The sequence below is a fragment of the Lagopus leucura genome, unplaced genomic scaffold, assembly GCF_019238085.1.
Source record: "Lagopus leucura isolate 7727_CA_CO unplaced genomic scaffold, USGS_WTPT01 Super-Scaffold_100159, whole genome shotgun sequence".
Taxonomy (NCBI): Eukaryota; Metazoa; Chordata; class Aves; order Galliformes; family Phasianidae; genus Lagopus; species Lagopus leucura.
Window position 1 is genome coordinate 10,972,638 of NW_024962335.1, and position 22,157 is coordinate 10,994,794.

Below are 22,157 nucleotides of genomic sequence, written 5' to 3' on the forward strand. Positions count from 1 at the left end.
TTTTTTTTTTTTTTTTTTTTTTTTTTTTTTTTTTTTTTTTTTTGCTGGGATGCTATGGTTAAAACAAAGATAAGCACAAAGTCTGTTAGGCCACATCAGGAAACTCTGGGAAACTTCTAGCCGTGTTCTGTGACAGTAGGTGAGACAATAAATACAGAGCTTTGAGTAGGCACTTTGGTACAGATCTCTGATGTGAAGTGACAGATGGGACTTTGCGCTCAGATAGATACTGTTGTGATTTTGTTGTGCATGTGCTGTCTCTATCTTTTCCTAATGATCAATTTCTGTGATTTTTAAGTACAAAAGTCCACCGGTACTAGACAACCTGTAAGAGGAACAAGAACACTGACTAGGAAGACCCATTGTGTTGCCAGCTGGATTATGCTCTCAGCAGAGACACATAAGTCTACAATGCCTTTGTAAACTAAAAACAGTTTGAATCTAATTGATTAAAGCTTTGCTAAGTGGACTTCAAAGATGCTTTGAACATTAACCATATTTCATAAGTATTTATCTCAAGCCAAAACTAGGTCTCTGCTACAAAGCGTAGAAAAGACATTGCCACAGTTTAACAACCCATGGAGAACTGAAAATGAAACCCGAATGCCAGGTTGTCTCTAGAGGAAGACTGCATGCAGACTCTGAAACTCTTTGCTCTTCTAGCACCTTTTTCATTCTCTGAAAAGTCTCCTTACAGAGAGTTCATCTCTTTTTCAAAGTAATGGCACCAGCTTCAGGGCCCCATCCCCGTCCTCCAGCTCTGCTGCCCAGGAAGCTCTCTCTCCACTCCTCCCATCCCTCTTTTGACAGCAGTATTCTTCAAATACAATTCTGATCTTCTCTACAGATTATAGAAATGTTTATTAGGTTGGGCTGCTACTATTTCTGAATTTTGAATCTGAACACAAATTTATCTCACCCAGAATCTTGTTTCAAACAAAGGATAACCAAAGATGCTTATGCAGCACTGAGGGACATGGTCAGTGAGCATGGTGGGACTGGGCTGATGGTTGGACTAGATGACCTAAGAGGCCTTCTTCAATCTTAATGAGTCTATGACCCTGTGATTCTTTGAAAAGGTCATGACCCAGAAAGGAATCTGCTTCTCAAACAGGCTGTTGCTAATTGCAGTGGCACTGAGGTGATTCTGCACAACTGCTATGTTTTGTTAATACTGAAGATAACACGTGCAATAAAAATGATAGAAAAGTAAAAGAAAAATTACAGTAGTAATAAAACTCACTGAAATGCTTGGACTTTTTTTTTAATGTACAAGAGACTTATCCTAAGAGTACTTTAAAACAAATCTCTTTCCCTTCTTCAGTTCAGTGAGCCCTGCTCAGGACCATACATTTTTACCTTCAAAAGTGATATTTCGGAATTCATTGATGAAACTGAGAGGTAACACAGGGCTTTGGGAGAAGATAAATTTCTTCAGAATATGTCCAAACAGCAAGACTGCATTATAATAGCCAATAACAAAGTCATCTTCCAGCTAGAAGAGGAGGAAAAAAAAAAAGGCAATTTGAGAGTTCACATTTCTGCTTTAAAGCTACAGTAACTTTGGTAATCTGGATAGGCAAAATTTCCAGCATGGAAGGCCAGCATCTGCATGCTGAGTGATTACATGGGAAATGCTACATCGGTGTTCTCTCTTGGAAGTATAAAGTTGTAAACAATATGTTTTTGGTGTCTTAAGACAGGGAAGTAGGGAAAAATGTATAAGAGGCCCATGTAAAGCATTGGCATGCTGATTCTGAATTCAAGAAATCCTACATTGTGGGTTCTAAGCAGGTGTGCTCAGTGGGACACTAAGCTCTTGGCTTTGGATTAGATTCTCAGTGCAGATCATCTGGTGTGATGCCAACAAGTCTGGGCTTCCAGATGGCCACAGCTCAAGGGCAAGAAGCTGTGCCAAAATTCCCAGCTGCCTGCCACAGAGCTGGCACCCAAAAAACATTGAACCCAGGCTGAGGGATCTGGAAACTCAGTAAAGCCAGCCAAAAGCTGGAGAGCTGGAGCTCAAAGCCAAAAATCCTGGGAGGAACTCTCTTGTAGAGTCTGGTTCCTGGGCAGACTGCAGGAGTATCAGTATCAGCAAGCAGATACAGGGTTTGCCCAGTTTCAGCTTTCCAGGAAATTTAAGAAGACATGTATGCATTTCCTACAGAAAAGAAAAGGAAAAAAAAAAAAACCAAAAAGAAAAAAAAAAACCCAACTGTTTCTTGAAAATTACAAAAACTGGAACATCTCTGGTCAGAAACAGCAATGGTTGTGATTGCCACCACTTACACATATCTGCACACAGAAATCTTATGTTTCCATGCTTGCATCCCTATTATACCTATAGATCTTCCTTCATTGATGTTTTGCAGCTACACTGAAAACGTAAGATTGTCAGTCAACCAGAAGTGGAGTCAGAAAGCCTTGATCTATGAGTCTCCCCCAGTCCCATGGACATGATACTTGCAGAACAAAAGAAAAGGTTGAGTTGAACTTCACAAAGCAGGAATATGATATCATTATGACACTGCGTTTTTACATAATTACAGCAGAACAAAAAGTCATCTTGCATGAATGTAAGAAAATGTTGACATAAAAGCATGACAGAGGATGATTATCACTCTGTTTTCAGTTTTCATTTCCTAGTGCAGGAGCATGTGTGAGCTGAATGTGATGATCAGATATAAAACAGCATGGTTACCAGGCTGGTGTCAGCAATCCTTGTGCTGAAGTTGTTATTAGCTGGTGGTAGAGTCAGGACGAGTACATTCTGCATGTAACGGGCTGAGGTAGTATTCCTGAAATATGTGTTCCTGCAAAGCAAAGTGAAAAACCTCATGAAGAGTCAGCAATAGGGGCTGCAGCAACACAGCATTCTCCCCTTCCCATTGGATCTGTTACTTAACAGGCTAATATAGTAGTTATATAAATAAAAACTAATCATAGACAAAACCCTTTACGCTGTTCATTCCCTCATGCCAGCTTGTGTGCTTAACTATATTAAAAGGTAATATCAAATAGATTGGCAATCTGAAACAGTGTTATTATTAACATAACTCGTTTCTGTCCTATTTTCTCCTCTTCAAAGCAGGAATTTGTATTTATTAAAATGGAGTCTCTTCCTGAAATATGTAGTACTGGAATCTGTCACTTTTTTCATGTTGCTGTGCACATTTCTGGCTTCTTTAGCACTCTTTTACATGTTCCTCTAGTTCTGGCATTTCTTGCTAGAATTGATAACAGCAGGAGTTGCCCTGAAAACATTTAATAGAGGGCATAAACAATCAGAGAGGTCAGAGGGCATCCTACTGATTTATTTTTTTAATTCAGTGATCTGGAAAAATCAAAAGAAACTGTGGGAACTGAAAAGCATGCTAAAACAAGCAGGAACATTTGTAGCTTTCAGGCGTCTTTGGTTTCATCATCCTGACAGGCCATCTGGAAGAGCTTCCCAGACTGGCAAAAACATATTGATTCACGTACCACAGAGGAATTTAGCAATTGCTATAGCTAGACTGATTAAAAACTCATTTTCTAGGAACCTTCTCTTATTAAACATTTTTGATCATCCTTTTAAAGGTTTGTTTGTTTGCTTCAGTAAGTGCAGTATTAAGCACTTACCGTGACGCTTGTAGAAGCACAGACTTTGCCTTCTCTTATGGCTTAAGTTCAGATTTAACATAGTATCTGTATTTTGATTCTGTTTTAGGATCAAAATGGTTTGAGATCAGAGGGATATGTAGCAGAATTAAGGAGGGGAGCGTATAAGATAGTCTGAGGCAGCTGGGTGTACCAGAAGGACAAACAGGAGTCCTGGACATAGTTTTGGTATAGATCAACTAGCTTTGTCCCAGACCATGCCTTATTAGGGTGACAGGAACCAATCCCAAGAGTTTGGGCATGGTTTAGCCATATGGCTGTGGGCTGTGCTTTGTCACTTCAGCTTAGGGCCAGAGATCAGCTCTTGGTCCACTTATTTACTCATTCAAAGCTGAGGATACAACTTAGTCAATAAAGTTAGTCAATGTCCTCAGCTACAAGGTTTTTGTAATTAGTGATAGGAAGATGAAATTGAACAACAGAATACTTAGGCTGAGTACTAAGGAATATCTCTGAAAAGTTAGATTCCTGTAGTTATAAAGACGTTGCTCCTTGGAAGAAACAACTGTATCTCCCCTTTAAGTCATTTAATAATGAGTAAGTGGATCCTAGAAAAATACACTGTAATCCATATTTCCACTGCTGCCTTGGTTGGATAGAGTGTATGAAAAGTTTACAGTCCTCATGTGAAGAGCTCATGACCAACTTTGGACTCTGATTCATTCAGAGCTTACTGTTCTGAGGAGCCCACAGGACAAAGTTAACCATCTCTGCTCTGGTCACTACCTTAGAAAAATCTTTTGTGGACTTAATTGGGATGTTGTAGAAGATGTGCCATGTTTCACACACCAAACAAGTTATATAAAGATCAAGACAAGAGGAAAGAAGCAATGGAAAACATTTTGTGATAAAGCATTTCTTCAACAGAACAGTTCCACACTATGTCCATTATCTGTATCTTTCAGCAAAGTGCAGAGAAAATAGGAAAAGCAAAGGTGATACTTTACTTGAAGAGATCTATCAGGATGATAACAATGTCCTTATCCACTGTCTCCGTCCCTAGGTCTTGGCTGATGTCAGCTGGAGTGCCACACATGATGATCACTACAGATTGGGCAAAAATGGAGGTGAGAAGTACAGATAAGGAAAGGACATTTGCTTGCTCCCTGGTGCCTGAGTGGCAGGCAGTGTAGCAATGCTGGACGAAAGCACATTACCTGCATTATGCTGGGACCATCTGCACAGGATATCTGAGGGATAGAGATATCTAAGGGAAAGTCAGCTGGTAGAAAGTGCCTCAACGCCTATTCTATGTTTGACTGCACCAGAGCACCACCATTATCTCGCTCAAGTAAGCAGCAGCAGTTCTGATGCAATCCAGGCTCCAGAATATGAAAGTTTATAAGAGTTTATGGAGTTCAGGCAATAGTTTAAGTGGTTTACTTATCACTCTTGTGCTCCCTTGGCCTGCTGATGCCAGGTGCTTAGTCTTTGCAGAAAATGAGGTATTACTCATCTGTTTTTCAGGTTTAGGTGGATCACTTCCAGAAGAAGTGCCCTTTGATGGCACAAGTGAGGACCATTTATATATCAGAGCTGCAAACACGGGAATGGTAGAGAAAGAAGCATTCTTGTAATATCTAGGGCCTTGATTAGGAGGACTTGTGATTCCTGGATTTCTGAATCTTTCACAAATCAGAGTACGTAGGAGGATAACATATCTAGATGGGACAAATCATCCCAGAAGGCTTCTGGAACAAGGATATCCCCATATTTTACGGGGACAGGGAGAGGAATCTGAGAGGTTTGTGCCATCTTCTATTTGCATCCATGTGAAATGATGTCTGTACTTCACTATGGAAAGACTAGTCCTAAAATGTAGCTAAGAGAATAGTCTGATTTCCATGAAAAAGTAACTTACCTGCAGAGAAGAGTGCACCCTCAGCCCCTCCTTACCATTGCTTTTCCGTTTAGAATTTTTCACAAGTTTTCTGAACTGATCTTGTGTCCTCACAGTGTCCTTGAACTTCAGTTTTTCAGAGAATTGTGTGACTCCAGCATCTAATGCATTCATGTACCTGGCAGAGGGGAGGGAGCACAGATAAAGTCAAAAAATGGTTAAATCTTCACATGTGCACTGTGCAATTTCTCCTAAAAATCAAAACGCCAGACAGACTGTCTACAGTATATGAAAAGCAGAATGGAGCATTTTTTTTCTGCGCCATAGGAAATCAATACGGATCACCAAAGAATTAGAACTGTTGAAAAGTCATCCAGGTGTATTTGAGCCTGGTCAAACTAAGGATGGGCTTAGAGAATATAATCATGCAATAAGACATTAACAGTTAAGAAAAAAATCAGGATTGTGAGGAAGTTAGAGTAAGTGAGACTAATGGGAAACAGAGCCAGGAAGCTCTGCTGTAAAAGGCCCCACTTGGAGTCTCAGAAGGAGTATCTGAAGATTCAAAGGAGTAAATGAGAGCTGCAGAAAGATCTCAGATAAAAAAATACAGGTTCCCTAAGAGGAAAAGGAAGGAAAGGAAGGAGCAAAAAGAGTTATACTGAGTCACTTAAAAATTGAAGGAGAAAAATGAGAATGGTAAGAAACAACCAAGTGAGTAAAAGCCAGATAAAAGATTAAGCAAAAACAGCCAACTCCTAAATCTTCTAGCCTAAGCCTATTGGGAAAATACATTCTGTTTGAAGTAAAGTTAATGCAGAGGGAAAAGGAAAAGGATTTTCTTTGCTTTCAAACTTTTCATTTAGCAACACTGAGATCCCTGTCCTATAATCTACAAAATATCTTTTGCTCCCCTCTGTTTTCAAGAACTGAGTTGCTAATCATTAACTTACAGGACCATATGTGTAGTTGGAGACCTAGCTTGCTGTTGCTGTCACTGTGAGTATTCATGTGCTTTTATACATACGTGGGGAAAACAATTGTCCCATGTAGAACAATTCATGTGTTAGCAAAAACAGATTTTTAAAATTAGGCAATTGAAAAAATTCAAGATGACAGTTTCCATTAAGGCAGAATGAGGTGCATCTTACAGCCATATTGGGATGAATAATGACAATCAAATGGGAAGAAACAGAATTTTTTATTTTTTTATTATTAATTCAGCATTAAAGAAAAGGAGCTTTAACATTTCAGAAGTTATAAAGAAGGTCTGAAGCCAATAGATTTGTAAATTCTGCTTAAAATTCTGTAACATTCTCAGGATATGAACTGGAAATATAAATAATAGCTATCTTCTATGAATATAGTAGCTATCCAAGAGATGGAACATTTCCCCTATGAGGACAGGCTGAGGCTGACAGTTCACACTGGAGAAGAGAAGGCTCCAGGGAGACCTGAGAGTGGCCTTTCAGAATCTAAAAGGGGCTGAAAGAAGACAGGGGATAGTAGCAGTAAGGCATCTCCCAGTATGCAGGGCACTTAGAACAGCCTATAGGAACCATGCCTGAGGATGGAGGTGGAGCTTATTAGGACAACAGCTGAGACAGAATTGGATTTAGATCTTACCAGAGGCATTGCTCCGAGTTCTCATTCTTCTTGTAAATGTAGACAGATTCCCAAGTGCTAGTTTTGAACGGCTGCTGGATTTCATTCCAAAAATAATAGAAGAAGTCATTCACTTTCCTAGCTGGGGTCAGAAGACGGGTTAGGTTTTCTTTGTAGTCACAGGACAGTCCAAAACTCCCTACAGAGATCAGAGGCAGGCTCAGTATTGTGTCAACTCTGAGGGGAGAGACAAGAAGACACGTCTGAATGGATTGCTGTAGCACCAAGGCTGCTGCTACATGATTTCTATCCCAGCTCCCTCTCATTGCACCCTGCATGAGTTCAACCTGAAACAGAAGGTTCCTAAAGAACACAAGCAAATTTCAATGTATTGGCACTGCAGAGAATGGATCTGGGTGTCTTCTTCCACTGGCTCCAATTCCCTGCACAGCATAGATATTCTTCATCCAGTTTCTTTGGGTATCAAGCACCATTTCTGCCCACGGACTATGGTGGGAGTCAAGGGACTCTCATACCCATCCATTTCTGCTGCTGGGTCATCATCAAGGACAAGATGCTGTTGTCTGTCTCAGGAGCTGGTTTGTAAGCAGTGTTTGTTTTCAACAGCTACCAAACAGCTAGGAGATGATGGCATCTATATGGCATATTCTAGGGGCCAGGTTGGAAAAACAAATTACAAAAAGGGGGCATAGAAGTTACTTTAAGGAAAGCTCCCCATTTATTGTGTCATTCTGCTGACACAATAAACAACATCCTTCTAACAGGTTTTCAACTCTTTTTTTTTTTATCAACTTATGTATCTTTGGTGACTGTAGTCACACCTGTAGACTGGTCACAAAATGTATTTACAAATTGAGCTGCATGCTCAATATAAAGACACCCAACAGTCTTGACAATGTTGTGATGTCAGTTTTGGATGAACAAAGGGATTTGGTCTTTTCTCTGATCTGCAATGAATGCTGGATGATTTCCTGCCCACCAATATAATTTTTAGTGTGGTATGTATTCTATCTCTGTATTGTGATCATGCTGGAGGGTGAAGGTTTTGTTGCCATTTACTCCTACAAGTCAAAAGAAGAATCTTTCATAGTATTTCAGGAGCTGAGCAACAATATCAGTCAGAGAGAACAAATAATGATATCCTCTGCTAGCAGCAGATTTGAAAAGCAGTGATATTTTTTGTCCTGAAACTAAAAGTTGGATAAAAGTATTTCCCTAGATGCTGCAGATTATCAGACTAGACTAAAAGTATTTTTGTTCCCTTATTATACCCGCAAAAAAACATTCTCATCAGCACTGTTAGCATTATTATGACAAAATGTTATTTTCCAGGATAAGTGCCACTTCACAAACTACAGGTTTTAAAGCTGTCACTACAGAGACAGACATAGATGATGTAATGTCAAGGAAAGCTTTTCATAATGAAATGGACCTTCTTCTCTCTGATTTAAGGTGTTGTAAAGTGAATCACTTGTTCTGATTTGTAGATCTGTTGCACTGTGGGCAAATCCAGCTGCCTGTTAGTATTATTTGCATAAATGTCCACTACTCATACTTTTTACTGTATACTGCTGTAACTTTACCAGAGTCTGAGAAAAAGACTTTGGCATCATTCTTGGCAGCTCTATATCCAGCAGACAGAAAGACAAAGAAAGTTAGGAGTCACAGTGAATAAAATGAGGCACTTTGAACAATATTTTATCATGGTCTTACATATAAGAATTTATTATTTTTATTCTTCTATAAATCAATCACATTTTTTCACTGGAAATATTGGAGTAACTAGCTTGAAGAAAAAGTACCCCAATTTTATCTGTATGTCTTAGTGAAACCACAAGGCTACCAAAGTTTAAAGCAGGCAGAATGATTTACATGGGTAACGGTATTGATTTGTATTCACGACTGATGTGTTTTTTTTTAATCAGCTATGCTAAAGCAACACAGATTTAGCTCACGTTTTCCTAATGTCTGAGAATTAACACATTAATGTATAATGCAGTACAGAATTGCACAGATTTATGTATAATACTATAGTAGAGAGACTCATTGTTCAGAAATGTTTTCACAAGCAGAAGAGTTAGGATGAAATTGTCTGTTCCCTATCTAAACACTCCTTACTGAAGATAACTGGGGTTTTTATTTTCTCATGCCACATCGAACTCAGGCTCCTCTCAGTAACTGAAAGCCCACTTAGAAGGACCCTCACTTTTGCAGTTCTTCAGTGTCTAGTGCCTTAAATTATCATCCCCCTTTCATTCTGTGGTTGTTGATAAGTCATGTCTCCTGAGCCCAATATCAGTCCATCATGAGCAATTGGAAACACTTAGCTAATAGTAATGAAACTGCATCAGTAGGCTCTTGGAGGAGATTTTCTTTTCCCTTCCAAACTTGAGTGGCTATGCACAATAGCCTTACTGCCTTGACTGTTGACATCAAAGTGCCTGATGTATCCCAAAACCCAATGTCTCTGCTGGTTTGCTGCGCTCAAAACAACTTTGTTCAACACTTGCTATCTTTAACAACATAATATCACATGGAGAGGGTGGTACTTACGAGACCATCTGGTAGGTAGCGTAAGTGCAAGCAGGTCCTATGACAGCACAGCCAAGAGTGCCATTATCCTGCAAGAGATCAGAGAGGGTCTGTAGCAGGGACAGTGTGGTGGCATGGTGAGAAGGATGGGAAATTAAAGAGAATTTTAAGATTTGAAAAGGAGTCCCGGAATTTACTCAGCAAAAGCAAAGACAGAATACAAAAGGAGACATAGAAAGATTTAAATAAAACTGGAGTGAAGGAGGGAGGAATCACAGGGAGTTACAAAAAGGCAGAGTATGACCTCACTGGGGAAGAGAGAGGGAGAGTGCAGATTAGGATTAAAATGTTGCAACAGCATACATGAAAAGCACAGACCAAAGCAGTTTTGTGTGCCATGAGGGACTTCTTAACAAAGACTACAGCGTGCAACCATAAATTGTTAGATGTGAGAATTCACAGTTGATTGACAAAGCCTCACTGTGAGGTGACAGTGATTAGACATGAGAAAGTCCACTGCAACGCAGCTTCTTGAACCTCTTGCAAGGCACCAGTTCTAACTGAAACTTTTTCCAACATTTGGAGATTCACACATTTTCTCCCATACAACATATCTCATTTCCAGTGAGAAACAAGCATGCAGTTCATCTTTGCCCCCTGGGCACAGTCACATGTTATGCTTTGTTATCAGTGCCAGGCCCTCTGCCTGCCCGTTCCCAGCTCACACTGCTCCCTCCTTTGTGCTGGCACATGTATTTCTGTAAGCCGATGGATCAGGGAACTGAACCAGCAGGAAATGGACATTCTCTGTTCCACTTGGGCTGTTGGAGTATTTGGGTAGTTTGTTGTTGTAGTTTGTTGGATTTTGTTGTTGCTGTTTATTTGTTTTTATTATTATTTGATTACTTTGATTATGTGGCCCCACAAAGATCTGTGCAGATATGACAGAAGGGATAATCTGAAGATGCAAAAAGTAGCTTGAAGCAGGTGGCTGCTTCAGCTGGCACTACTAACAAATGACAGCCTCATTAGTAAGGTCTCTGTCTTTGACTGCTTGTCTTCACAAAACCCATGGGATTGTCTTTAATAATTTCACCTATCTCTCAAGTTAGTTTGGAATTGAACAATAGGCTCAAAAATTAATATAGAAAGACAGACATAGAACCACAGATGCATGCGTACTTACATGCACGTGCACAAACATATACGAAAGAAAGTCTTTTCTTTTTAGGAAATTAACCTAGAGAAACCAAATACTCACAAAAATTTGCTTGATGAGCTCTACACCTTCACAGGTGCTGGTGCGACAGCCTTGTGAGACATAGAGAGATGATCTGAAGTGGTGGAAGGTGGCATTGACTGTAACCTTTATTCCTGCAACGCAACGTAAAAGTGAACAGCCTCAAGAGCTGGAGATAATCACTAATACACCATATCCCTCTTCTTCCAACACATGTGAGTTGTCTTGTGCAAAGATGTCTGCTATCCTTTTCCACCAGGAAACTCACCTACCTGGATCCCATTATTTAGGATGAGATGAAGAATATGCTCTGGTGTTGATTGCTGGGTGCAAGTGCTCTCAGTACAAAGCATTTTTGGTGTTGGTCTTTGTTTGAGACACTGCTTTTCAACAAAATTCAACAAAAACTCCTTCAACTAGGGGGCAGAATGTGAATCATTTCTTTGGAACCTTTGTCCCAAGGTACTCTAGATAGTGACAATGAGAGCGGTGGACTCTTCACATTTTTAGACATAATGTGATCAACAGATGAAATTATTATTATGAAATTATTCTCAGAGAGTAGAAGCTAATCTGGCCAGCAGAAGAGAGGGTCTCGCTTTTCCCATCATAATCAATTGTGAAATCGGATGAATAAGTTCTAAGTTTTCAAACAAGGGCATCTCAGTTTCTTCACTAGATGGATCACTGATCCAGTTTAGCAATTTCCACGTTCTCAATACCAACTAAAAAGCATGCAGAAAGATTCTGCCCAGTTACTATAAAAGCAAAACTACCTCTTTCTATCTTCAGAGCACTTCTTTTCTCACAGAGAGAGACCATTATTTCTGTAAGATCTATATAAAGTGAACAGAGAAACAACAAGCCTGTCTGAGAAGCAGTTTGATGAAGGCCAGATGAGTAGAAAGATATGGCAAAAAATGAGAAGAAACCACTGTGGTGGAGGGATCACCAACACCCATTGCCTTACCTTCTGTCTCTAATTCATTTTGTATTGTTGACAAGGCTTCCTCCACAGCTGATGTCAAATTTTCAGAAGTTGATGGGAAGTCCGAGTCAGGCATGAGCATCACATTGATCATGTAATTGTTGTCGCTACACCTACTTGAACCAACTTGCTGCACCAGCTGCAGAAAGAGGAATAAAAGCCAAAGGGCCAGACCCAACATCCGTTGCTTCATTATTGTTCAGTTTAGATCCATTGTGTGTGTTCTCTCTTTTCTTTTCCTCGTCAAGCCTTTCTCTTCTTCCAGACCTTACACAGACTTTATTTCTGGCAAGCACAAAAAAGATTTCTGCACTGTAGATTCAAGGACAGACTGTACAATCCTTCTCAGGCACTTCCCCGTCCCCTTTCCTTCCTTCACTTCTGCCCATCCCTCCGGTGTCCTAGGTGGCACTTTGGTTTGTGAAAAACTAACAACAGCAAAACTCAGGAAAGCAGAGAGGCTAAAGGTTGATGTGAATGTTTGCTCATGGAAAGGCTGAAGCAGTAAAACTGAAGCATTACCTGAAACTTTGCCTGATAAGGGCACTAACATTTCATCACGGTAATGAGCTGAGAGAACTAAGGGGAGGGAACAAATGGACTGTAAAAAAGACTCTTTAAAATGGAAATAAAATAAAAGGTGCATTAAAACCTAAAGGAAAACAGTTGATTACTTCATGTTTGCATTGCCCGGCATCTCTAGTTATGTTGCTATACCATCTTTGCTGGCTGGGCTCATAAACCAAGGATTTATTTTCTCTTGTGATAGGCTATCAATTTCATTCCTATAGCTTTTACCATCAGAGCACTTTTATTGTTGGCAGAAATGTCTGCTTCACAGTCCTCCAGACTGAAGCCTTCATTTCCATTTATAGAGTAGACTTAGCACAAAGCTTGTCCATTAGTACTTACAGAGCATTGCACACTAGAGCCCAAGGTCTGCTCCCAGGCAGCACAGGCCCATCTGAGACCTGTGGGATCAAAATCCATATTGTGAATGGCATCACTAAAGAACACTGGGGCAATTTTCATGAGTAGGTCTCTTAGGATTTCCTAAGCATTCATACTGAGAAAGGTACATAGAATGAAGGGAAGGCAAAAAAAATAAATACTACAAGTCTTATGGATGGGACTGTGCACAGAAGAGAAGTCCAAGATAAAAGGAATCAACAGGCAAATTTAAATAAAGTACTGAGTGTGATTGGTGCAAATTTGGGCTCTTTGTTCACACCTACAGCAGTTTCTGCTTTTCTGAGATCTGAGGCTGTCAGATAATATATCAGTTTACTTGTCTACTTTTACTACCTTCCTGATAATTTTAAAACAAGAAGAAAAAAAAAATATAATCAATTGCCATTGCTTTTGACACAAAACAACAGAGCTGCAACTTCATGGTTTCTTTCCAAGCCTGTTTTAAAAGATGATGAGTACACTTAAAATGTATTTCCACTGACTTTCTACACAATCATTTTTTTAATAGCAAATTACTGTTGCATTAATGTTTCCTACACCTAACAACAGGGAAAACCACAAAACATCATTTAAGAGTAGACCTTGAACACAACAGCTTCTAATCTAGCATTTCTAGTAGAGTAATTCTAAATCATTATTCACGTAAAGATCTGGACCGTACGTGAACAGAGCCACATATGGAGAATAGAATATAGCTCTTCACGTTGAGACCATCTGCTTACCACTGGCCCATTTTATAGGTATTTACAAAGTACCTGAAGCTTAACCCACATAAGTCAATAGAAGTTTTGTCTTTAACTTCAGCAGAACAAGATCACTGCATTTTTATACTCTTCATCTCTCTGAGAGAAACAGTTAACTCATGTAATTAATGCAAGTAGAAATAAGTATGTAATAGCAGTGAGGTTTCCCTACCTATCTCGTCATGTATTTGTTCAGTTTTCATAGCAGCCTTAAAATGTTATTTAAAAACAAAAGGTAAAATCAGCTATAACCTTAGAACAGCATCGCTTTTTACACCTTCTCTTGCTCCTTGCCTTCACAGTGCCATAGGTCCCAGTCCGAAGTTAAATGAACTGTTAACTTCTCAGTTTCTTAATTGCCCAGTGTGTGCGCGTAATCTCTCAGTGTCAAGTTCCACCATGTGAGGATGCCTTCATTTTCAGGTGGCATGGAGCACAAGGGAGTGCTGCAGGAGAGTGCAGCTGGGGTGAGCCACGTGCTCCTCAGCACACAGTTGAACACCACACTTTCCCCTGTTACATGATCCCAAAGTACTTGGCAGACTGATTGATAGCATCTGTTCCATGGGGTAAAAAAAGACAAAGAAAAGGTGTGGCACTGTGCTGTAAATGTGAGAGTTTCTGATACTGTAGATCATGAGGGTGGACAGGAAACAGACAACTGAGTCTTATATGTAAAGCACAAAGTTTGATGGGCCTGCTACAAATAAAAGCAAAATCTTCCGTACTTTGGTGTTAGTTGTTGTCTGTGCCTGAGGGATCTTTAATCCTAGGGAATAAGAGGGGAAGATAATCTCTCCCGAAAGCCCCCAGGTTAATCCAGAAAGTGTAAACTAGAACTTCATTAAAGCACATCTTCTAGAACTATTTATTCTATCTTAACCAGCTTGTAAGGAATAACAGTTTGTAAGGAGTAACTGTATCTGACTTCCCTGATGAATTATTCCATTATTCTGTGGCATCTAGGCATCGGTATTGTTATTATCTTGTCAGAAAAGTGAAAAGCATCTGGCACTAAATATGTTTACTTTGTGCAAGTACCTATACAATAAGTCAGTTGTATGTACATCAGTTTGAGCACCTCATCTTTGTAATCCCAGCATTATTAACAGGTGATGGAGGTCTCCTCTTGAATCACCCTGAAGCTTATCACACACTGTCTTCAGAAGCACAAGAACAATTAACATTCAATAGCAAGGTCCTGTATTTATTTGAATAAATAAACACTATTCAGCCTCTCATCAGTAACAATTGTACCCATGCGCATATTGCATAATTACAAAACATAAGAGATGTGTGGGTGTTAGATTAGAAATACCAGCTCAAATTAACATTACAAAGAACTGTATCACGGAACTTAGTGATTGGTTCCTGAATCTATGGTGCTTTGTTTGTTCTGACCTCTGTTTCATTGGATAATAGACAACTAGATTTTAACAGGCTGCATTTGAAGCAGATAATCAGCACCGACTTCCTGACTGAAATCTATTCTCAATCTTCTTGAATGCTCAAAGATACTCAGAGGAATAGAAACCAGAAGAGCAAAAATATCCACAAAGTTCTTCCTTGAGCTCCCTCGATCTTTGTAAGATCTTTCTAGTCCTTTTTCAGTGGTTGATGTGATAGACTTTCCATTATTTAAATAGCGTCTATTCTGTATAAAGTACAAGAGTACTGAAAAATGGCAATGGTAGGTCAGCCAGGGTACTCTCGAGTCCCTTTCTCTAATGAGTTCATACAGTAAAAGTGCAATTTTATTCGGAATGTGTAACTCTGATACCTTTGCCAAGCTTATTTTTTTGGACCTTCTCACTGGCACGTAGGCTAATTTAATTTTTGCTTAATTATGAATCATTATTTCCACTTGATGCTCAGAGAGGAGAAAATAAAAGATATGGAATGGAAATCTCAGAAAACTCAAGCAGAAAGCTACATGAAAGTATCAGCTGCCACCAGACAGTCTAACTATTAGTACAGAAGCTGGCACCAATAGTCCTAGCATGACCAAAAATAAAGTAAACAGATTGTCAATTCATCTTCCTATTTTTTTCTCACCCCAAAGACAACCAACATAGCATTTTTCAACAATTTTGTGAAGAAACATGTATTGTAAATTGCGTTCGTTCGCAGAATAAAATATCTTGACAGCCTCCTTTAAAATTGATGTTTTTAAACTTTCTTGCAATTATTTATAATCTTAGAGTCACTTAATTATGATTGTTGTGATCATTTGCTGACCACTATTGCCCGCCTAAATTATTTTGATTGTCTGCAACTTTAGCAGCTTTTAGCCTCACTTTAAAAAGATTTACAAGATCGTGTTGGAGAAAATTAATAATAATAAAAAAATTTTGTTTGTTTTCAATTTTGCTAGAGGTTCAAGTAGGAAAAAGAAGTGATCAGAGACAAAAAAAGAAAACAAAACAGTACCATCTATGTTTATTTAGTACCAGCATGCTACAAGTCTAGTCTGTCTAGCAGAAGGATATCACCTTTAATTTTGAATGTTACAGAGAATACCCAGGACATTTTTTTTCTATCTTTCCAACAATTGTCAATTTTTCTACTACCCAGATTTCAAAGAAAGTAATGTAAGTGATGAGAAACATAGCTGTAGAGCAGCTGTACTGACTTACTGGAATGATTTTTTTTTTCTTGTTGTCCACAAAGAACATCTTAAAAAAAAAAAAAACAGAAATATTACTCTTTGGGACTGAAGCTACCTCCTGATATACAGCAAATATGTGGGTCACATGTTGCGTTATCCTGGTAGATCAGCATGATCCTGATCTACAACAAATCTTGATAAAGTAGAAGTCCTTATCATATTGCCATTTCCATGGTTTATCACAAGCTTATCATTCTGTCCTTGGAGTTCATAGCTGTTGCTATAGATTAGAGTGGAATTACACTCCAGCTGCAAAGCACTGTTGTTCTTGTCAGAAATTAACAAACCAGTTAGGGGAAATCTACAGACAAGAATAACAACAGTTGTAACTGGCATTACAGGACTTTGGGTGGTGGCCCCATTTTCCCATTGCTCTGTGTCACCGCATACCAGAATATGAAGCTAAATGTGTGACGGATCATAAACATGTAGCTCCACTGAAGAAAGGTTCTTCCTTTTAACCCTTTCCCAATTCATACAGTTTGAAATGAATATTATTCAGCCACGTGACTTGTCTGCTACTTAAACAAATAGTAAGAAGTCTTCCCTCTCAACTTCTGGTTTTATACTCTTTCTCTACAGGACTGACCATGTCTGTATGGTGAGTACAAGGCCCAAGTGAATCAGACTTTTGTAGCTTCAAATCTGAATTATTCCAATCAATAGCAAGGGAGAAGAAAAATCAGATCTTGTGCAGAGATACAGCTACAACTAGCGTTAACTCAAGAGGACAACCTCTAAGTTTTGGTATTCAGTTTTGGTATCAGGCAGAGGAAAATGTTCTGTGATATCAGCTAATATAAGACATCAAACACATTAAACACAGAGAAAGCATGCTTTTATTTGAAAGCAGAAAACAAAGGATCTCTGCTGACTCATTCAGAGACCAAACCCTGTCAGATAAAGACAGGCTGAGGGAATTTCCCACTACCCATAAAAGAATGGTGCTCCTTGTGAAAAGTTCAACTTGACTTTGACTTGACAGTAGACCTGAGCCTTAAAAAACATTGGTAGATGGCACTTGGAAAGCTATTCTGTATTTACTGCAGTTGTAGGGGCAGTAAGTTAATAAGGTGAATTGGTTGTTTCATGTGAAGTTAAAAAAATATATAGTAGTAAGTATTAAGTTTAACAAAACTGTTTCAGAGAGGCTTCAGGCTCCTATCCTGCAGTCAGGGTGGTGATTATGGATTACAGTGTCTTTGATATAGGATATAAGGTTTCATCAGCTAACCTTAGCATAATGGAGGGTGATGAGCAACACAGAGATGATAGCTTGGCGAGGAAGGCAAGTACAAGAACATCAATGCAGCTAAAGGCAGCTCTTGGCATCAAGGCTTCTGCCTGGGACCATTTTACCATGCTAGCTGAAGCCTCGAAAATGCAGCAATGAGATGGAGGACAGATTTAAAATCTACAGTTCAACAGAATCAAACAATTTTCTAATATCCTAATATTCACTGTACTGGAGTAGGCAACCAAATGGAACCACAGAGCTGACCCTCAATGCAGAATTTTGTTTCCAGACAGACAGGACATAGTTTATTATAAGAGTCAGACACTGTTTCAGACTCAGCAGAATACAGCTCGGTCAATAGACAAATGGGAGCTATCTGTAAAGTGCACACATCTGTCCTGTTTTACCTGACAAAGTAAGAGGCTCGTGTAATAATTTGTGTCTTGGACATGTACTTCAGTCTCCTCAAGTCCTTTTCTTCTTTTAAATGTTAACCAGGTCTACAGTGTGTGATGGGATACAGTTATGAGATCTTCAATATAAGTGCATGCTTACAAATCCATTTGGCAGTGGAATATTGTGCAGATATTTCAGCCCAAGTCCTGGACCAATACAACTGATATGATGTCACCTCTCTGCAGACTGGTCTTTGCTATCAGCTTAGATGTTTTCACCTTCTTTCATCATTGGCAGTCTACACAGAGCAGATTAAGGCTCAGATGTAGCTGACTCCATTTAAAAAAAAGAAGCAAATATTCTTCAAGATCTTTGCTTTATGGGAATCATTTCCCATTTACTCATATCAAGGATTTGCCTTTGTAGTTTCAGCAGGGGAATATTTCATTTCTTTCACTTCTGCAAATCACTTCTCCTGTGAGGCTGTCAGATGCACCTTCAGTGGTACAAGAGGCAGAACATTGTGACACATCATTATTGAAAAATCATGATTTTAGCCAGACATTGTGGAAACTGAAACGTGATTGTTACTAGAGAAAAGATCACTTTACAGCCTCTTGCTTAGTTTATATGATTTTTTCCCATTTCTTGTATTTCCTTTCTGCCCATTTTAGCTTTCCTTCCCTCCTTCCTCTTCTTTCCTTAAACCACACTTTCTACTCTCTGAATTTCTTTTATTTAAAGCCATTACAGTCTCTCATGCTTATCTTGGTGTTTAGTCACAGATGTATGACTTCCTTTTTGCTGCTGTCAGTATAGGCCAATTCCCTCTCTGTGTGGGAATAAACATGGTCATTAATCATCCTGCAACTCACAGTCTCCAAGATAATGTCCCTAGCTAATAGAATGGTGATGGTAATAATTGCAGCAGTTTTCCGGCGTTGTTAATAGAGTAGCTGAACTTCTCAACTTAGCTTTGAAATTATAAAGTGTCATTTTGGCATTTCCTATGAGGAAAAGATCATAAACTCTCTACTCACTTTGATCTGCACCTTCACAGTAATATCTACACCAGACTTTCTAGAAAGATGTAGGTCAGTTTGGTGCTGGTGAGAATACAGGACTAAATTACATCAGTCCTCCTCCACAATTTACTAAATTTATATAGAGACTTAGACTGCTTTGAACAGGTTTTAGACCGCTCCCATATGCAGAGAGCCCACACCAAATGTCACAATGCCAAATTCTAGCATTTCACTCCCTATTTCTGTTGCTCACATGTTATGTACAGATAGCATCTCGAGAAGTTAGGGGATAATTCGATTTTTATGTGTTCAACCCATAGCCTACCTGTAGAAATGTGCAGTTCAAACCAGGAATCCTTCTGATATCAAAGTCTGTTACTCTGATTGACAGCTGGTTATGATTAGACTGGAAAATCAGCAGCGATTTGGCTATCATCTTCCGTATACACCTCATTGTGTAAGTCAGCAAGGCTGGATGTGAAGTCATGCACTGCGTAGACCTCACATATGAGAGAATGATCTGACAGAGTCACAGCTTCACCTGCCGAGAACACTCCAGAAAAACCATGTCTGAGTCATGCTGAAGCAGCTAAGAATGATCTGTGCTATTAAATGTAACCTACATTCTACTGTATGTATAAATGTCTCCACTTTTCTAACTGATAAACAGACCATTATGTTCAATTAGAAAAAAAAAAGTTTACCTTTTAAAGTTGCAGGTAAGTTGAAGTTCAGCTGGAGTTCACCAATGTGGAATACACTTTTTTTTTTTTTTTTTTTTTGAGGCAACAAAAGTAAACAAGGTATGTGTATAGGCTAAGAACTGCCTTAACTAAAGCACAGTTAAGGTTAGAAGGTCTCCGATCTGATTTTGCATTTCACATAAAATTCCTCCTGCAGTGACATTTCCACTTCTTCTGTTTCTTCAATCAGTTTTCTTAGGCATCTGTATGCTATAAAGCCCTTAAAACCTTAAATCTTAATTTCTCCTAGCTGTCTGTGCAGAGTCAGAATATTCCATGGCGGTACTGAAAGGTGCAGTGAGGTATTCACAAAAGTTATTATTTTCTTTTAGTTAGGAATGAAGCACTTCTGAAGCATCATTTCAGATCCAAGAGGAAGAAGGAATCTTACAGTACTGCTGTCAATCTATATGGTTTTTGTGATTTCATAGGGTTTTGATAAGGAGGCTCTTACACATGCTAAGCTTTCTGGCCTGCAGAACAATTATTTTCTGTTCCATAACAGAAACTCCTACACAACTGATAAGAGAACAGATACGTGTATTGTATTAGGTTATATATCAAAACTGAACAACATTAAAAAAAGACAAAATCCAAACGCTGAAGAGACAAATACTTTTGTATCTATTTATAGAAAATGAATTTTCTCCTAACAAACGTAAAGGCTTACTGAAAGAAAGAGAGAGAAAGAGAGAAAGAGAGAGAGGAAGGAAGGGAGGAAGGGAGGGAGGGAGGAAGGGAGGAGCTGGTAAAGGAGGCCAAATCGCTGGCACACACTCCTTATCACTTGACTAACTTGAAATTAATTGCTTGGAGATAAATCCTCTATTGGAGTGTAGATTACTTCCCTTTCTTTATAGACTATTGTATGAAAGCACATTCATAAACAAGGCACATTGTCACAGTTCTGTTGTGCTCCCAAGGTTCCTGGTTGCAGTGTAACCTCTCAGGGACACCTGCAACACTCTGTGTTGTTCCAGGGCCAAGCTGGCTTGATGTGACCAGGAGAATGTGAACATGGGTTGCATCCTCTGAGGAACTGAGCAGTTTATTCTTTATTGCTGAATAATGTTACAAACAGGCCTATTTATTTGTAACAAAACAAACAAATGGCAACAAAAGCCCTCTCTCTACCTGAGGAAATGCAAAATATTTTTTATTCTCAAGGAAACAGAAATGCCAAGAGTACAGGTGCTTCATTAAATCTCCCATGGACAGGTGTTTTCAGGGTAGTTGTCAACATTAGAGTAATGTATTGCTTCTCCTTACTGGAATTGCTAGTGGTGCAATTAAGACAGCATAAAAATTAATGCTTTGGAAATTCTATTGTGTGGAGTTCTTCTCTAAGTAGAAGGGATTTGTTCTCTTTGCAGCAAACTGCAATGTCAGAGTTGCTACAAGAAACAAGGTCACAACTGTACTTGAAAATTACCCAGGATTTGCCAGAGGGATGGGCTATTGTATGCTGTTAAAATGTACACAACATGCTTATCTAACATTTAATATTATACTCTTCATGTTTGTGTTTAGAGTAATATAGATGGAGTGGCTATGTTTACCAGGAAACTATAAACACATACGCAGTATCATCTGCTGACTATGCAGCATCCTAACAGCAGTACACTACAAGCAGCAATCCAGCAAAGAGTGATTACTGACTGGAGGACATGAAAAGACCTTCTGGGTGAGTCCAAAGCTCCATCTATGCTGGTGTCCCACCTTGGGACACCAGTGTTGCTCAGTGTCTCCCTGACTGGTGAAAGTGATCAGGTGGGAGAATTTTAGCAACAGAAAAGTATCTTTTTCTGATTCCTTCATCCTTTCCTATCTACATAGGTTGCTTTGAAAGTAAGGCCTTCTATTTATTTGCACGGAAGCTACAACAGATATAAAGAGCACAATGACACTATTTGATAGAGCAAATTCTCAGCTACAACCCTATTTTTCAACATAGTCACTGCCATAGAATCATAAGTTCTTAAGGTTGGATAAGAGCCCATCATCCAGTTCAACCATCAACCTATCCCCACCATACCCACTAAACCACATCCACATAGTTCTGAAACACCTCCAGGGATAGTGATTCCACCAGCTCCCTGGGAAATGCATCATCACTCTTTCTGACAACAAATTTTTCCAATTATCCAACCTGAACCTTCCCGGTGCAACTTTAAATCAATATCTCTTGCCTATTGCTAGTTACCTGGGATAATAGGCCAACCCCACCTTGTAACAACCTCCTTCACTGTAGGGAGTGCTAAGGTCTTCCCTGAGCCTCCTCTTCTCCAGACTGCACAATCCCAGTTCCCTCAGCCGCTCCTTTTAAGACATGTGATCCAGATTCTTCACCTGCTTTGAAGTCCTTCTTTGGACAGCTGCTTATAGGATGCTTCATCTGTCTCTTCATCCTGGTTGGGAGGTCTGTAACAGACTTCCACCAGGATGCCAGCCTTGTTGGCCTTCCCTCTGATCCTCACCCATAAG

The 22,157-nt window shown here is 39.3% G+C and overlaps 1 protein-coding gene and 1 long non-coding RNA gene across 2 annotated transcripts in view; one reads left to right on the forward strand and one right to left on the reverse strand.

The window, feature by feature from the left end:
- GUCY2C (guanylate cyclase 2C) overlaps positions 1 to 12,289 on the reverse strand; it is a 42,143-nt gene extending 29,854 nt beyond the window's left edge. Inside the window, exons 1-8 of the mRNA XM_042889782.1 lie at positions 11,872 to 12,289; positions 10,923 to 11,035; positions 9,683 to 9,750; positions 7,130 to 7,345; positions 5,560 to 5,681; positions 4,611 to 4,707; positions 2,705 to 2,816; positions 1,360 to 1,495 (exon numbers count right to left, since the gene is read on the reverse strand). Coding sequence (XP_042745716.1) covers positions 1,360 to 1,495; positions 2,705 to 2,816; positions 4,611 to 4,707; positions 5,560 to 5,681; positions 7,130 to 7,345; positions 9,683 to 9,750; positions 10,923 to 11,035; positions 11,872 to 12,082 — 1,075 coding nt within the window. The 5' untranslated portion in view covers positions 12,083 to 12,289. The remainder of the gene's footprint in view (positions 1 to 1,359; positions 1,496 to 2,704; positions 2,817 to 4,610; positions 4,708 to 5,559; positions 5,682 to 7,129; positions 7,346 to 9,682; positions 9,751 to 10,922; positions 11,036 to 11,871) is intronic.
- On the forward strand, positions 4,708 to 21,245 carry LOC122190079. Its single transcript, XR_006182077.1, has 3 exons — positions 4,708 to 4,730; positions 6,459 to 6,502; positions 21,204 to 21,245. It is a non-coding gene; the product is annotated as an uncharacterized LOC122190079 (long non-coding RNA).
- Positions 21,246 to 22,157: the final 912 nt, after the last annotated feature.